Source organism: Microtus ochrogaster, chromosome 2, assembly GCF_000317375.1.
Source record: "Microtus ochrogaster isolate Prairie Vole_2 chromosome 2, MicOch1.0, whole genome shotgun sequence".
Classification (NCBI taxonomy): domain Eukaryota; kingdom Metazoa; phylum Chordata; class Mammalia; order Rodentia; family Cricetidae; genus Microtus; species Microtus ochrogaster.
Window position 1 is genome coordinate 14,294,388 of NC_022010.1, and position 14,544 is coordinate 14,308,931.

Consider the following 14,544-nt stretch of genomic DNA (forward strand, 5'->3'; position numbering starts at 1 on the left):
ACCCTGTCTCGAAAAACCAAAAAAAAAAAAAAAAAATTTTTCCCTCCCCTCAAAGAGAAACGTCTCTTAATGCTGACATCTGAGGAGAAGACCCTGGTGGGGTAGGCAGATACAGGTAACACAGGGACACTTGCTGGAATTCGACCTTTGAACTGAGGGAAAACTCGAAGGGCAGGTCATAACACTCTCTTATTATGCCAGCATGCAGGAAACAAAACATCACTGTAAACTCAGAGATGTCCTTAAGCCCCTGATCTTACCCATCAAGTGCCCTGCAGCCCAGCAGAGGGTGAGGTGGTGAAGCAGTTATAACATGAAGGGGCAGGGCTATGGGGCTTCTGGCCCAGGTGCAGTCCATGGGACTCGCGTTGCTTCTGCTTTTTTTTTTTTTTTTTTTGGCAGTTGCCACCAGAGTTAAGCATGGCCAGTGATGCTCGTTGGAACGGCCACGCACAACTGCTTGGGTATTCTGCTGAGAAAGAAAATAGTCTGCTACTCCCAGGAGCCCAGAACTCCTCCTCCCAGCCACAGAGGCCAGCAGTACAGACAGTGCTCCAAAGGAAGGGCGTGAGCGGCTAAGACTTCCATGAAGCAGCATACACGCCATGAGGAAGGCCTGCTACTGGCTGAGACCCCCACCCCGAGTCAGGCTGTTCGCACCTTCACCCACTCTTCTCTTTCACAGACAGTGCAATGTCCAACTGTGTGAATTCCATTGTCTTAAGAGAAAGTGGCTTTTAATGTCTAAATGCTCTGAAGATTAGGGTGGGGCAGGCGTGTACAGAAAAGGAACACCCCTTGGAAAAGGCACGCGCGCCTGCACGTGCAAGCACCTGGAGTGCTTTGTGCCTCCAGCATTCCCAGGGACTTCACTAATTCAACAGTCCGGAAGTCTCAGAAATGGTCAAGCCAAGAATTTCAGTCGCGAATATTTCTGGGGTGATTTCGTCTGGAAGTTCTTCTTCAAGGCAGATTTCTGAATCTAGACAGGCAAGAAAAGAAGACAAAATGCCTTTTTCAGGGATAAAGCTCCTAACAAGAGGGAGTTCTAAAACCCAAGGGAATGATGCTAAGCCAAAATGGGAGGCTGGCTGGAGAGGTGGCTTGGCAGTTAAGAGCACTGACTGCTCTTCCAGAGGACCCTGGTGGATTCCCAGCATCCACACAGTGGCTCAAAACCATCTGTAACTCCAATCCTGCTCTGTCTTTTGGCCTCTTTGGGCATCAGTCATACACACAAGCAAAACACCCATACCCATAAAGTAAAACCCTTGAAAAGAAAGAAAAAAGGGGTGTGTGTGTGAGAAGTAGGTAGTATTTTGAGCTAAGGGTCACTTTTGACTCTTGGAACCAGTTTACTGAGGAGGAGAGCCCTGCTAACCAAGGTCCTGGCAAACCTGATTAGACAATAAAAGGAAATGGTGGTGGGGAGACAGGTCAGGAGTCTGTCCGTAGTCTCAGGAGCTGTGGACTGACCGCCAGCTACCCTTGTGGGTAGAGACTTTGCCAGCCGGAGAGGGCCTGGAAGAGCGGTGTGAATTGGCTCTTCCTGAGAGTACAGTCACACCAGGGACACCTGGGAGTGGCAACTGCTGAGAAGAAGCAGAGGTGGGACATTCTTGGGGTACAGTGAGAAGAGGAAGAGGAATTTTCATTCATTTGATGCTGGGGGCGGAATCCAGGGCTTTGGGCACGTGAGGAAAGCTCCTACCATCAAGCACACCCCAAGGCTAGCATGACCTTGGGGAACTCGAAGCTGATGGGGAGACGACGTGAAGGATACAGTGCTCTCCATACAAGTGAGGATCGAGCTCAGATTCCCAGAACCCATGCAGACGCCCATCGATGGAGAGGCCTCTTACAGCTAGCGCCAGGCAGACAGACGGGGATTTGGGGATAGCTGAGTTGTGAGAACCCCTGTCTTCATGAATATAGTAGAAAATGATCAAGGAAGACACATGATGTTCACTTCCGGCCTCCACACTCATAAAGACACATATGCATGCATAACTATTCACACACATCCAAACAAGAACACACATCTGCACATCAGATTCATGTACACATGCAAGAAAAAGAACTAGACGGGTGGGTGAGGTGGCTCAGCGGGTGGAATTCCTTGTCACCGAGTCTGAAGGCCTGGGTTCTATCATCAGGACCCACACGGTGGAAGGAGAGAACATAAACACGTGTGTATGTGCAACCCCCCCCACAAATACACACACACACAAATACACACACACAAATACACACACATAAATACACACACACAAATACACACAGAATATAAAAAGACATAAAAGAAAATGTTTAAGAAAAAGAACTTAGAACCAGATATGGTGCACACCTGTAATTCTGGCACTTAGAAGACGAAGACAGGAGGATCAGGAGTCCAGGGCTAGCCCAGGATAAGTAAAGAGACCACTCACAAATTAAAAAAAAAAAAAAAAAAAAAAGAAAGCCAGGTATGGTTGCACATCCTTTTACAGCACTCAGGTGGCAGCAGGTGGATCTCTGTGAGCTTGAAGCCAGCTTTGGCTACATAGTGAGTTCCAGGCCAACCAAGACTACATAATGAGACTCTAGCTCAGAAAAAAAAAAGAAAAAGAAAAAAAGAAAGAAAACCAGCCGGGCGGTGGTGGCGCACGCCTTTAATCCCAGCACTCGGGAGGCAGAGGCAGGCGGATCTCTGTGAGTTGGAGACCAGCCTGGTCTACAAAGGCTAGTTCCAGGACAGGCTCCAAAGCTTTAGAAAATCGAAAAACCAAAAAAAAAAAAAGAAAGAAAGAAAGAAAGAAAGAAAGAAAGAAAGGAAGAAAGAAAGAAAACCAAACACTAGAAAAAGAGAAGAAAGAAATGGGATGGAGAAATGGCTCAGTGGTTAAGAGCGCCAAAGGACCTGGGTTCAATTCCCAGCCCTCACAACTGTCTGTAGCTCCAGCTCCAGGGGATCTGACACCCTCACACAGACACACGTGCAGGCAAGACACCAATGCACATAAAATAAAAGTAATAAATTAAAAAAACAAAGAAAGAGAAATAGAGCTTTAAAGTCCTAGTAGCTTGGAGTTGAGTTTGTATGGCCTACCCAGGAGTGGCTTATGTTCACCCACCCAAGCCAGAAAGATGAACCCAGTGTAAAAAAGAAAGGAAAGAGGGCTGGGCGGTGGTGGCACACACCTTTAATCCCAGCAGGAGGCAGGGCAGGCAAGTGTGGACTACTTAGTGAGTTCAAAGACAGCAAGGGCTACACAGTGGGAAACCTTGTCTGAGAGGGGGGGGGGAGGGAAGGAAGAAGGGAGGGAGGGAAGGAGGGAGGGAGGGAACAAGGCCAGAAAACCGGAAAACACAACAGGACAAGCAGAGCGGAGTGAAAGCTCTCATCCAGCAGACGCAGCCAAGGCTCACTTGTCTGCCATCGCCTAGTCACGGGATTCCCAGCAGACTGACTGTTGCGTGCAGGGTCTTAAGGAGAGTGGCTTGTACCAGTCGGGAGGAACAAATGCCCTTAAGTCTATAACAAATCAGTGAGTGGTGGCTACAAGCCCAGACAAAGGCCGAGTACCTTTGACAGGGGTGGCTGCAGGCTCGGATTTCCACCCCTCAGGATTCAGGCCAAACAGCGTCGTGAAGCAGTCATACATCTCCTCCTCTGTCATGTGCTCGCCTGGGCATGGGGGATCAAGGAGGTCTAGTTAACTCTGGGGCTCCATCTCACATCAGGGTCGAGAACTATGAGATCCTTTTGTCTGTTGTTTTGAGGCTGGGTCTCCTGTATCCTGGGTCTCCTCGGCCTTGCCTCAAACTTTCTATAAAGCTAAGGTGATCTTGCCTCCACCTCCCAAGTGCTGGGATTCCAGATTGGGGCCACCAGATCTGGTTTATGTGGTACTGGAGATCCAACCCAGGCTTTGAGCACACGCTAGGCAAGCACTCTACAAATGAGCTACACCTTCGGTCCTTTCCTTCTTCCCGCCTCTGCTTCCCAAGTGCTGGGATTTCAGTTGTGCGCCACCCCTCTGGTTAGAGATCTTTTTTTTTTAATTTTACATTTGTTTATTTATTTGTGTGTATGCGTGCGTGTGCGCACGCATGCTGTGTATACCGACGTGGTGCATGTTTGGAGGTCAGAGGACAGTTTCGGTTCTCTCCTGCCACTCTGGGTCTTAGAGATTGAACTCGGGTCTCCGGTCTTAGCAGTCAGCACATTACCCGCTGAGTCATCTCGCTGGCCCAGAGAGCTTAAAGAGATGTACTCTGCCATTTCTTTAGATAGAAAGAGTCCTATTCTGTCACGATACACCCTTATATGGCATTGCAGAGCTGGGAGATGCTGGGGCTTGTGGGAAGAGGCAAGGCAATGAAGACTGGGCTCTGCCTTATTTCCGACTTCCTCTGCTCAGACCCATCCTAGGTTGGCTGCGATAAAATGTCCCATTTGTCGGATGTGCAAGACAGTACAAGATGGCCCTCACATAGCAGGTAGAAATAGACGTTCACTGTAGTGTAGTTTGACATCCCAAACCCATCCTGACCGTATTCTGGCCCAAGGAGATTGCTAAACTGGCAAATACCTCCCCATTTTACAAGTCAAACTGGGTGTAGTGGTATATGTCTCCAATCCCAGGACTATGGAGGTTGAGGCAGGAGGATGGAGAGGCTAGCCTGGGCTACAAAAAAAACCAACTCAAGGTTAGCCTGGGCACAAAAAGCACACGTGAGCATGCTGAGACTAGAAGTCTTGGAAAGTTGAGAGGGAAGCACATTTTTCTTTAAGGTTTTTTTTTTTTGCATTTTTATTTATTTTGTGGGTGGAGATGGGGGCATGTGCCATGGCCAGTGCTTGGAGGTGAGAGTACAACGTTTTCCACCATGTGAGTTCTGGGAGTTGAACTCAGGTCATCGGGCTCTGCGGCACACACCTTTCCCCACTGTGTCATCTTGCTGGCCCATGAGTCACATGGTCCCCATTTCTAGGTCAGGGACCTTCCCATTAACCCACACTTGTCAGATATGCAAGACACTACAAGGTGGCCCTGTCCCATGGCTGTTCGTCATGACAGATGGGAACCCCATGTGTCTGCCTGCCCTAACAAGGCCTCCTCTGCTGGGAAAGGCTTGAGGATGCTACCACACGTTACCTTTAGTGAGGAGCAAGTTCAGGAAGTCTTCTCTGCGAATAACCTTTTTCCCTTGGGAATTGGTGAAACCCAGTATGTTAAAGCTCTTCTGGATGCCGGCCATGGTGTTTCCGTAGGGCGGCCTATGATTAAGATAAACCTTGAGGAAATCCGGCAGGTTGATTTTGTCGATCAGCTTCCCTGTGTCCACGTACTCGCTAAACTTGATCTCGTTAAGCATGTCCTCAATCTAGAAAAGAGACCAGGAAACGAAGCAAAGACTGTGGTCAACACAAAAGGTAGTTGTTTATGCCACTCGGGAAAGCTGGAGAGGAGCATGAGTCTGTGGGGTGCGTGATGTCCCAACCTTGAAGGATGCTGAAGTCCCAACCTTGGGAACCTTATTAGAAACGAGGTCATGCTGGAGTAGGTGCCTTCCAATCCAGTATGTCCACTGCCGCGCCATTACGGCTCAGAGCTGAGCACAGAGTGTTTCCTCATGGTCAGGAAACAAAATGTGTCAGAATGTAGGAGGAACCCAAAGGAGTCAGCCCGGCAGCTGTCACAGGGAGCATACGGCACCAATGGTACTGACTGTAGAAGCTAGCAGAGGCTAAAACTATTGTGTTAGCACATTCTCAGCCCTGGACTCGGTCTTTAGCATCGAAATAGAATAAACTAATAAATAATTTGTTTGAAGACTTACTTTTGAAAACTATGACCATGCATGTGTACCGCTCTGTGCACACACACGTGAGTTCAGGTACCTGTGTTGGCCAGAAGAGGGCGTGGAGTCCTTTGGAGCTGGAGTCCCAGGTGGTTGTGAGACCACCTGAGGTGTAGGTGCAGGAACCAAGGAGAGGAGGCAGGCAGGCGAGCACTCAGCCCCTGAGCCGTCTTTCCAGTCCCTAATTCCTATTGTTTTTAAGCCACCTCATCTGTGGCACTCCGTCCTGCGCTGATGATGTCACACTGCCCATACCATGAGGAGTTATGTCTCTTTCCACCCTGAGAATCACACAGTAGCTCAACCACTTCCTCACCTGAGAGATATGTGTCAGTTTGTTTTAAGGGCAGGATCTACCCAGACTTGGTGGTACACACTTGTTTCTCTGTGGTCAGGAAGCAGTGATACTACCGTAAGTTCCAGACCAATCTGTGCCCTTGCAAGTTCTAAGCTAGCCAGGGCTAGATAGCGAGATGCTGTTTCAATAAACAAAAGAGTACTTCCCAAACCATGAAGATAGAATTTACAAAGATTTAAAACTAAGCTTGGCTGAATGAGTACTTCAATGAGAAACTCAAATATGTGACTTATGCCCTAGTAAATTTCTTTTTTTAAAATTAACTTTTATTTATTTTTATTTTTATTTTTTTTTGGTTTTTTGAGACAGGGTTTCTCTGTGGCTTTGGAGCCTGTCCTGGAACTAGCTCTGTAGACCAGGCTGGTCTCGAACTCACAGCGATCCACCTGTCTCTGCCTCCCGAGTGCTGGGATTAAAGGCGTGCGCCACCATCGCCCGGCTTTAAATTAATTTTTAAATTTGGTATACAGCCAGCTGTGGTGACACATGCCTTTAATTACAGCACTCAGGAGGCAGAAACAGAGGCAGGTGGACCTCTAAGTTCAAGGTCAGCCTGGTCTGCACAGCTGGTTCCAGGTCAGCCAGAGCTACATAATGAGACCTTGTCTCAAAAAAAAAAAAAAAAAAAAAAAAGAAAGGAAAGAATTCTAAGAAATTCACTAAACCCTGTTAGAACTGATAAAAAGTGTCAGTGATATTTCAGGGTATGATGTCAATATGTATCAGTATGGGAAAAATCAGAGCTGGAGAGATGGCTCAGCAGTTAAGAGCAGTGGCTGCTCTTGCAGAGGACCCAGGTTTGTTCCCCAGCACCCACGTGGCAGCTTGTTACCGTCTGTAACTCCAGTTCTGACGCCCTCTTCTGAACTTAGCAGGCACTGCACACACATGGTGCATACACACGAAGGTAAAACACTCACATAACATAAAAGGTTCAATATATGAAAATCATTGTATTTTTATACAATGAACACAATGAAGATTAAGAAAATAATTCTGCTGGGCCATGGTGGTGCAGGACTTTAATCCCAGCACTGGGGAGGCAGTGGCAGGCGGATTTCGGTGAGTTTGAGGCCAGCCTGGTCTACAGAGCGAGTCCAGGACAGCTAGGACTACACAGAGAAACCCTGTCTCCAAAAACAAAAAACAAAGAAAGAAAAAAAGAGAAAATAATTCCATTTCTTTTTTAAATGTATGTATGAGTGTGTGCGTGTGTGTGTGAGTGTGTGTGTGAGTGTGTGTGAGTGTGTGTGTGTGAGTGTGTGTGTGTGTTGTAATGTATGGCACATGTGTGGCACAGGGCACATGTGAAGAACAGAGGACACCGTGTGTGTGTGTGAGTGTGTGTGTGCTGTAATGTATGGCGCATGTGTGTGTGTGTGAGTGTGTGTGTGAGTGTGTGTGTGAGTGTGTGTGTGAGTGTGTGTGTGAGTGTGTGTGTGTTGTAATGTATGGCACGTGTGTGGCACAGGGCACATGTGAAGAACAGAGGACACCGTGTGTATGTGAGTGTGTATGTGTGAGTGTGTGTGAGTGTGTGTGAGTGTGTGTGTGTGTGTGTGTTGTAATGTATGGCACGTGTGTGGCACAGGGCACATGTGAAGAACAGAGGACACCATGTGTGTGTGTGTGTGAATGTGTGTGTGTGCGTGTGTGTGTGTTGTAATGTATGGTACATGTGTGGCACAGGGCACATGTGAAGAAAACAGGACACCGTGTGGGTTTGACATTTATCTGTGGAGCCATCTCACCAGCCCAATGATTTTATTTCTAGTAGCATCAAATTCAATAAATACTTAGGAATAATTTTTAACAAAAACGGCTTAAGCTCTAAAAACTACACAATAATGTTGACATTAAAGTAAGGGAAGGATTCCCTTACTAGGCACTTGGAAGACCCAATGGTGTCAGGAGACTGCACTCCAGGTGACGATCGGTCACTTGTCTAGCATGTCCCAGACCTTGAGTCCACCCTCAGCAGCACCAGAGACCCCATCCAGCCTCTTTTGTTATTGTGAAAAGTGACAAGCTGATTCTGAAATTAATACTGCAAGAATCGACAAAATAGTAGAAAAAAGAAGAGACAAAATTGTAGGGATGAAGTAGACTCTGCTTAAGGATGCACACTCCCTGCTGCTCAGTTTGAAAACTCACTGCCATCCTACAGCCACCAACATGGGGTGGCTCAGGCGTAGGGGCAGACAGTTCACCAAAAGGGATTTAGAGCATGGAAAGAGGCCAGCAAGGTGGCTCAGAGGTTAAGACTGCTTGCTGCTCTTGCAGGGGACCTGAGTTCAGTTGCAGCATCTATAACTGGTGGCTCACACCCTGTCATTCCAGACCCAGCACCCTCTCCTGGGCCTCTGTGCACACGCGCACGCGTGTACACACACACACACGTACCCTGTGATGCATCTTTGGAGGCTCCAGAGACAACTTGCTGGTGCTAAATTCCTGCTTCTACCATATGGATCTTGGATATTGAACTTACATCATTGGGCTTGTGACTGAACACCTCTACCCACTGAGCCATCTTTTTTTTTTTTTTTTTTTTTTTGGTTTTTCGAGACAGGGTTTCTCTGTGGTTTTAGAGCCTGTCCTGGAACTAGCTCTTGTAGACCAGGCTGGTCTTGAACTCACAGAGATCCGCCTGCCTCTGCCTCCCAAGTGCTGGGATTAAAGGCGTGCGCCACCACCGCCCGGCTCCCACTGAGCCATCTTGCCAGCCACAGACATTTTGCTGTTTTTAGCCTTAAATTTTATTTTTTATTATTCTCTTTGAGACAGGGCCTCACTGAGTAGCCCTGACTTGCCCAGGATTCACTAGGTAGACCAGGCTGACCCAAAACCCTCAGAGATCCACCTGCCTCTGACATCAGAGTGCTAAGATTAAAGAGACAGACCACCATGGTCTGACTTAATTTTTATTTTTGCTGACCTAGCTTGCGATTCAATTGCCTCCAGCCAGTTACTCATAACTTTTTAAATTAATTTTAAAGTCACCAAGAAACTAAAGGATAAAATCATGGGCACCTGTCCATTCCTCCACGCGCTACTTTCCTGAGCCACCTGGTTTCGTGGAAACACTACCGAAACTTTTCCATCTCCTGCCACCCCGCTGGCTCACTCGGCTTTGTTGTGGGAGCACGCGTCTCTAAAGCAGGGTTATTTACTTTCACTGTAAGGGTACTTAGAAGAAAACGAGATCGTTTACAACCTGTTGCTCTCAAGCTGTTGCCGGCACAGTTGCAGCCTGCTGGGGCCTCCGTTTTCATTCTTCCCCTTGCGGAATGTTGCCGCCTAGATCCATGTGTCAATGTTGGAGGGAAGAAGGTGCGACCATTTTCCCGGCGTGTGAAGCACAACTGCTAGGTGCTGGCAGCCTGAGCTCTTGGGGAATAGCATTATTGGTTATGAGGAGCCGTAACTGGAACTGTGTGCACTGGGTGCAAGGACACTGCTTCCTTTAGCATTTACCGGGCTTGCAGTTGGCATGGCTGTGCACTATTAAATATGCACAGATTATATAGGATTTTTTATGCATATTAAAAAGAGCATATTAATATGTTGTGCTATATGAATAATACAAGGCAAAAGATGAGTACTATCTGAAGAAAACCTCTCATTTCAATCATTATGAAGATTTATTTATTGTTAGTTTGTGTGCATGAATGGTTGCTTGCATTATGTTATGCATGTGCGCCATGTGTATGACTGGTGACTGTGAGGACTGGAAGAGGGTGCCAGACCCCCTGAAACTGCAGTTTCTGATGACTGTGAGCTGTCATGTGGGTGCTGGGACTTGAACTAGGGTCAGTGCACTTAACCACTAAGCCATCTCTCCAGCCCCAAGATCAGTTACTCTTCACTGTAGTAAGATCTTAGCCTCTGAGCCACCTTTCCAGTTCCAATTTTAATGATTTTAATACTATTGGTGCTGAGATGTCTCAGTTGCTATGAGCACTGGCTGCTCTTGCAGAGGATGGGGTTTGTTCCCACCACCCACACGGCAGTTCACAGCAGACCATAACTCCAGTGCCAGGGGATCTAATGCCCTTTTCTGGCCTCTGTGGGCACCAGACACGCAGGAGGTATACGAATACACATGCATGTAAAACACCCATATACACAAACATTTTTAAATGATAAAATGCAAAAAAAATTTAATGACTTTAATACTGTTAAGGTATATACAACACCACTACTTACTTGGTAGAGAGTAAAGTTAAGTGACATTTTCAGAGAGCAGATCCATCTCCAAATACCAACACTGCCACTTTCTGTGTACGGGATCTTGAGTGCGTTACTTATGTCCAACTTTCTTGTCTTCAGAGAGTAGAGCAAAGCACAGCACACATACTGGGTGCTTTATGCGTTGTTTAGTCTGGGTTTATTCTTGTGGGTTTTTTTGAGACATAGTCTCATGCGGTCTGAGTTGGCCTCAGTCTTGCTATGCAGCAGAGCAGGACCTTGAGCTTCGACCTCAGAGGCAGGTGTCTGCACGCCTGGTTTATGTGGCACGGGGCATCACATCCAGGCCTTCTTGCAGGTTAGGTGAGCGCTCTGCCATCTTAGCTACATGTCCAGCCTGTGCTGGGCTGCTTTGAAGCATACAAGTAAAGTGTCTGCACAGGGTAGGGACTAAACAGACAGTAATTACACTGTGATTATTATATTTTCTATGTGCTTACTAATTAGAATTCATGTAATTACAATATAAGTTGTAATTCTATGTTAATGACATATGATCAAATTTATAAGTAATAAGTATATAAATTATAATACATATACATTACCGATGGAATATATGATTTAATTCGATTCCAAGGTGGGGGACTGTGATGACAAAGGAGCTGAAATGCCTGCTTTAGTCATACCCAGAGAGTCCCCAGATCTCAGCCAACGCTGGCGGCACAAACCACCCAGTAGGTGACTTGTGCTTCCTCTCTCAGAGCCTCTGCTTGGGCTAGTGAGACGGCTCAGAGGGTAAAGGGCTTGCCGCACAAGACAGGCTGCCTGAGTTCAATCCCTGATGAGAGAGACTGAATCTAGAAAGTTGTCCCCCGACCTTCACACACACACACCATGCACACACACAATGATAGTGTTGGCAACTTGGCACCCCCACAGTTTCTTCCTGAGCTGCTGTGCAGGCGTTAGTGACAGAGACAGACAGGTTTTGTTGCAGGTATAAATTTGTGCTCAGGAGAACTGTGGGGAGGGATGTGGGCACTCAGTGGCCTCTGTATGTTCTGGTGTGAGGACCACTCTGGAGATTCGGGAGGCCCGGAGGATCACATAGAATGCTCTTCTGTCGTCAGCTGGGTCTTCTATGACGTTCTCACCCTGGCCCCTCATCCCCTGAGGCAGTGGGCCATTCCATCAGCCTGGAGAGTTTGCTAGTTCTGAGGGCAGCCCCTGTGCCCAGAGATGCCAATTTCATTAGTGTGGGCACAGAGTCAGTCATACTACTTAAAACCATGCTATCAGAGATGTGGCAGAGGTAGTGAAGCCTGGCAAGAGTTCTCAGACTGCTCCGACCGTAATGGTCTGGAGAGCTTGTTAACAAGGGGATCCCGGCTCAGTGAGCCAGGGGTTGGGGATGTGGTACCGCACATGTTCAGTAATGTCCTTAGAACCACTGTTCTTGACTGTGGAGGAGGAGTCACAAAGTGGCATTCATGCAGAAAAGAGTCACACCAGGGCTGTGGCTTTCGGCAGAGAAACACAGGTGGCAGCTGCAGTGCCCGAGCTGGTTGTTGGGGTTTGCATCTATTCCCCTGGGAAGGTGCAGCGAGCACCTTTCAACTCTGCTTCCTCGGCCTGGCTTCATATGGGAGACTGTGAGGGACATCCTCTAGCTCAGTTGAGAGTGCTTGCTGCTCTTGTAGAGTCTTGTTCCATTTCTAGAACGCGTGTCTGGCAGCTCACAACTGCCTGTGACTCCAACTTCAAAGGTTCTGATCCCTCTTTTGACTCCTAAGGACACCTGCATTCACCTGCACATGCAGATGCACACACGCAATTAAAAATAAAAATGAGTCAGACCTGGCGGCGCACGCTTTTAATCCCAGCACTCAAGAAGGCAGAGGCAGGCAGATGGATCTCCGTGAGTTCAAGGCCAGCCTGGTCTCTATAGTGAGTTTCCGGATAGCTAGGGATAATTAGTAAGAGACCATCTTTAAAAAAAAAAAATCACAAAAGCTTCTTTTGGAGTAACCATCTCCTGCCCTAGCTTGTGTGGCTCAGCTTCTAGCACTGACTCAGGTTTATTGGAGGTAGAACATTTTGATTTCTCACCTGACAAATAATTTTGTTTATTTACTTATTTACTTAATTTTCTTGATTGTTTGTTTGTTTTTCCAGACAGGATTTCTTTGTGTAACAGCCCTAGCTGTCCTGGAACTCGCTCTATAGATCAAGCTAGACGTGAACTCACAGAGATCCACCTGCCTCTGCTTCCCGAGTGCTGGGATTAAAGGCGTCTGTCACCACCACCACCATCCAGAGGATAATTTTAAACATTTAGACGTTAGCATGTCACCCTTGTTGATGTTGCTACTGCAGTGCCTACAACACAGGGCGGCCCTAGTCCGTCCCACAGGATGACTTTCCTCAGCCCACTGCTGAGCCCTGGAGGCCTTTCGGTTTGCAATCCCTGCTGTCAGTCAAAGGAGCCACTGAGGGCTTTTGAATCATGTCTTATAATTACGTTTTATAAGCTCCTTATTAAATGGAGAGGAACATGATGCACTTGAACTGAGCCCATTCTCATTCTCAGAGAAGGTTCTGGGTGACTGGCATGTTCCCTTCCGTGAGAGTGTCATAGGCTCACAGGCCTGGAGGACTCTCCATGTTCCCGACACCCTCTTCCTGTCGCACAGAGCTCCTTAGAACATCCTTGACATACGGCAGTCAGTCCTTCACCACAGCTCATCCTGCTGCCCACTCCAGCGTTTCCACACTGGTCTGGGGCAGAGGAGTGGGCTCTAGAGGATGAACCACAGCCAGGCAGATTCTCCGTGCGGCTGTGTCTGGAGACTCCCGGGAGCCCCTCTGCTACTTATCCTCCACTCTGCTCTTGAAACCCAGAGCAGCCTCCTCTCATACTGGGAACATGTCACCCAAGGCCTCGACAGACGCTGGAACCGAAACCGCTGGTTTTCTTTTACAGAAAAGATCTCCCATAGTCCAGGCCAGTGTCAGATTCTACGGGTAGCTGGGGATGACCTTGAACTTCTGATCCTTCTGCCTCCACCTTCAAGCTGGGAGAGAACAGGTGCCACTGCACCTGGTTCCTGTGGCCACACCTTTTTAATATTAACAAGATACTTTTCATGCAGAATGCCTATAGTTTATGCACTTTGACACACAGCAGCACAAGCACCAATGTCCTCTTTGAAATCCACAGGTACAAGATTTGCTTTTACCATAGATATTAGGGCATGTCCTTTTATCTTCGTTGTTACTGTCACTGTTTTGTGGCCATAGGTATCAAACCTATGGTACTGCACATGTTCAGTAAGCTATCTGCCTCCCCTTCTATCTGTATTAAGCAGAGAACGTTTACCTTTCTCATCAAAGGAGCACGTTCTGGCTTCTGTGGCGTAGCCACTTCTCAGCAGCCCTATGCCTGCACTGTGGGGATGTTCAGTAACAGGAGAGCGACAAACTACCTTGTGGTATTCTGACAGTCAACACGCACAGCTACTAGGTAACCAATGGTGGGCGGAGTTTTCATAGCCTGCATGCGTGCATATAAAGATTTTAAAGAGGTGCTCTTGCCTAAATGCCAAGTCCTGTAGCTTTCTTCCAAGTCATGAGGGTGAGTTGATTAGGTGTCCGTGACTCTCAGAAATCCTGGACACTCTGAGGCACCTAGATGCGTGCTGGTTCCAGTCGCAATATAACAGGGATAGAAATTCCTCTGACAGGCAGATACAAGACTCCTACTTGACAAGGCAGTTCCACTCCTTGGTACAAGCACGAGAGAAATAGGAAGCTATACACACAGGAATGTGGCTGGAAATGCTCCGGCCTTCATGATAGCACCACTCATAACAGCGCAATGGCGGGGACAACCCAAACGCTCAGCAACTCATGTACAGACAAATAAATGTGGCAAAGTCACAGGGCTGAAGAGAATATTATTCAGCAATAAAAGGAATAAAGGGGTATCAGAAAGACACGCCGGGTGGTGGTGGCGCACACCTTTAATCCCAGCACTCGGGAGGCAGAGGCAGGCAGATCTCTGTGAGTTCGAGGCCAGCCTGGTCCACAAGAGCTAGTTTCAGGTCAGGAACCAAAAGCTACGGAGAAACCCTGTCTCGAAAATTCAA

General features: G+C 47.6%; 1 protein-coding gene across 1 annotated transcript in view; it reads right to left on the reverse strand.

Annotated features, from left to right (window-relative positions):
- Nucleotides 1-425: 425 nt before the first annotated feature.
- The window catches only part of Wdr66 (WD repeat domain 66), a 92,672-nt gene continuing 78,553 nt past the window's right edge, over nt 426-14,544 (reverse strand). The window contains exons 19-21 of the mRNA XM_013349789.2: nt 5,142-5,370; nt 3,566-3,667; nt 426-982 (exon numbers count right to left, since the gene is read on the reverse strand). Coding sequence (XP_013205243.2) covers nt 873-982; nt 3,566-3,667; nt 5,142-5,370 — 441 coding nt within the window. The 3' untranslated portion in view covers nt 426-872. The remainder of the gene's footprint in view (nt 983-3,565; nt 3,668-5,141; nt 5,371-14,544) is intronic.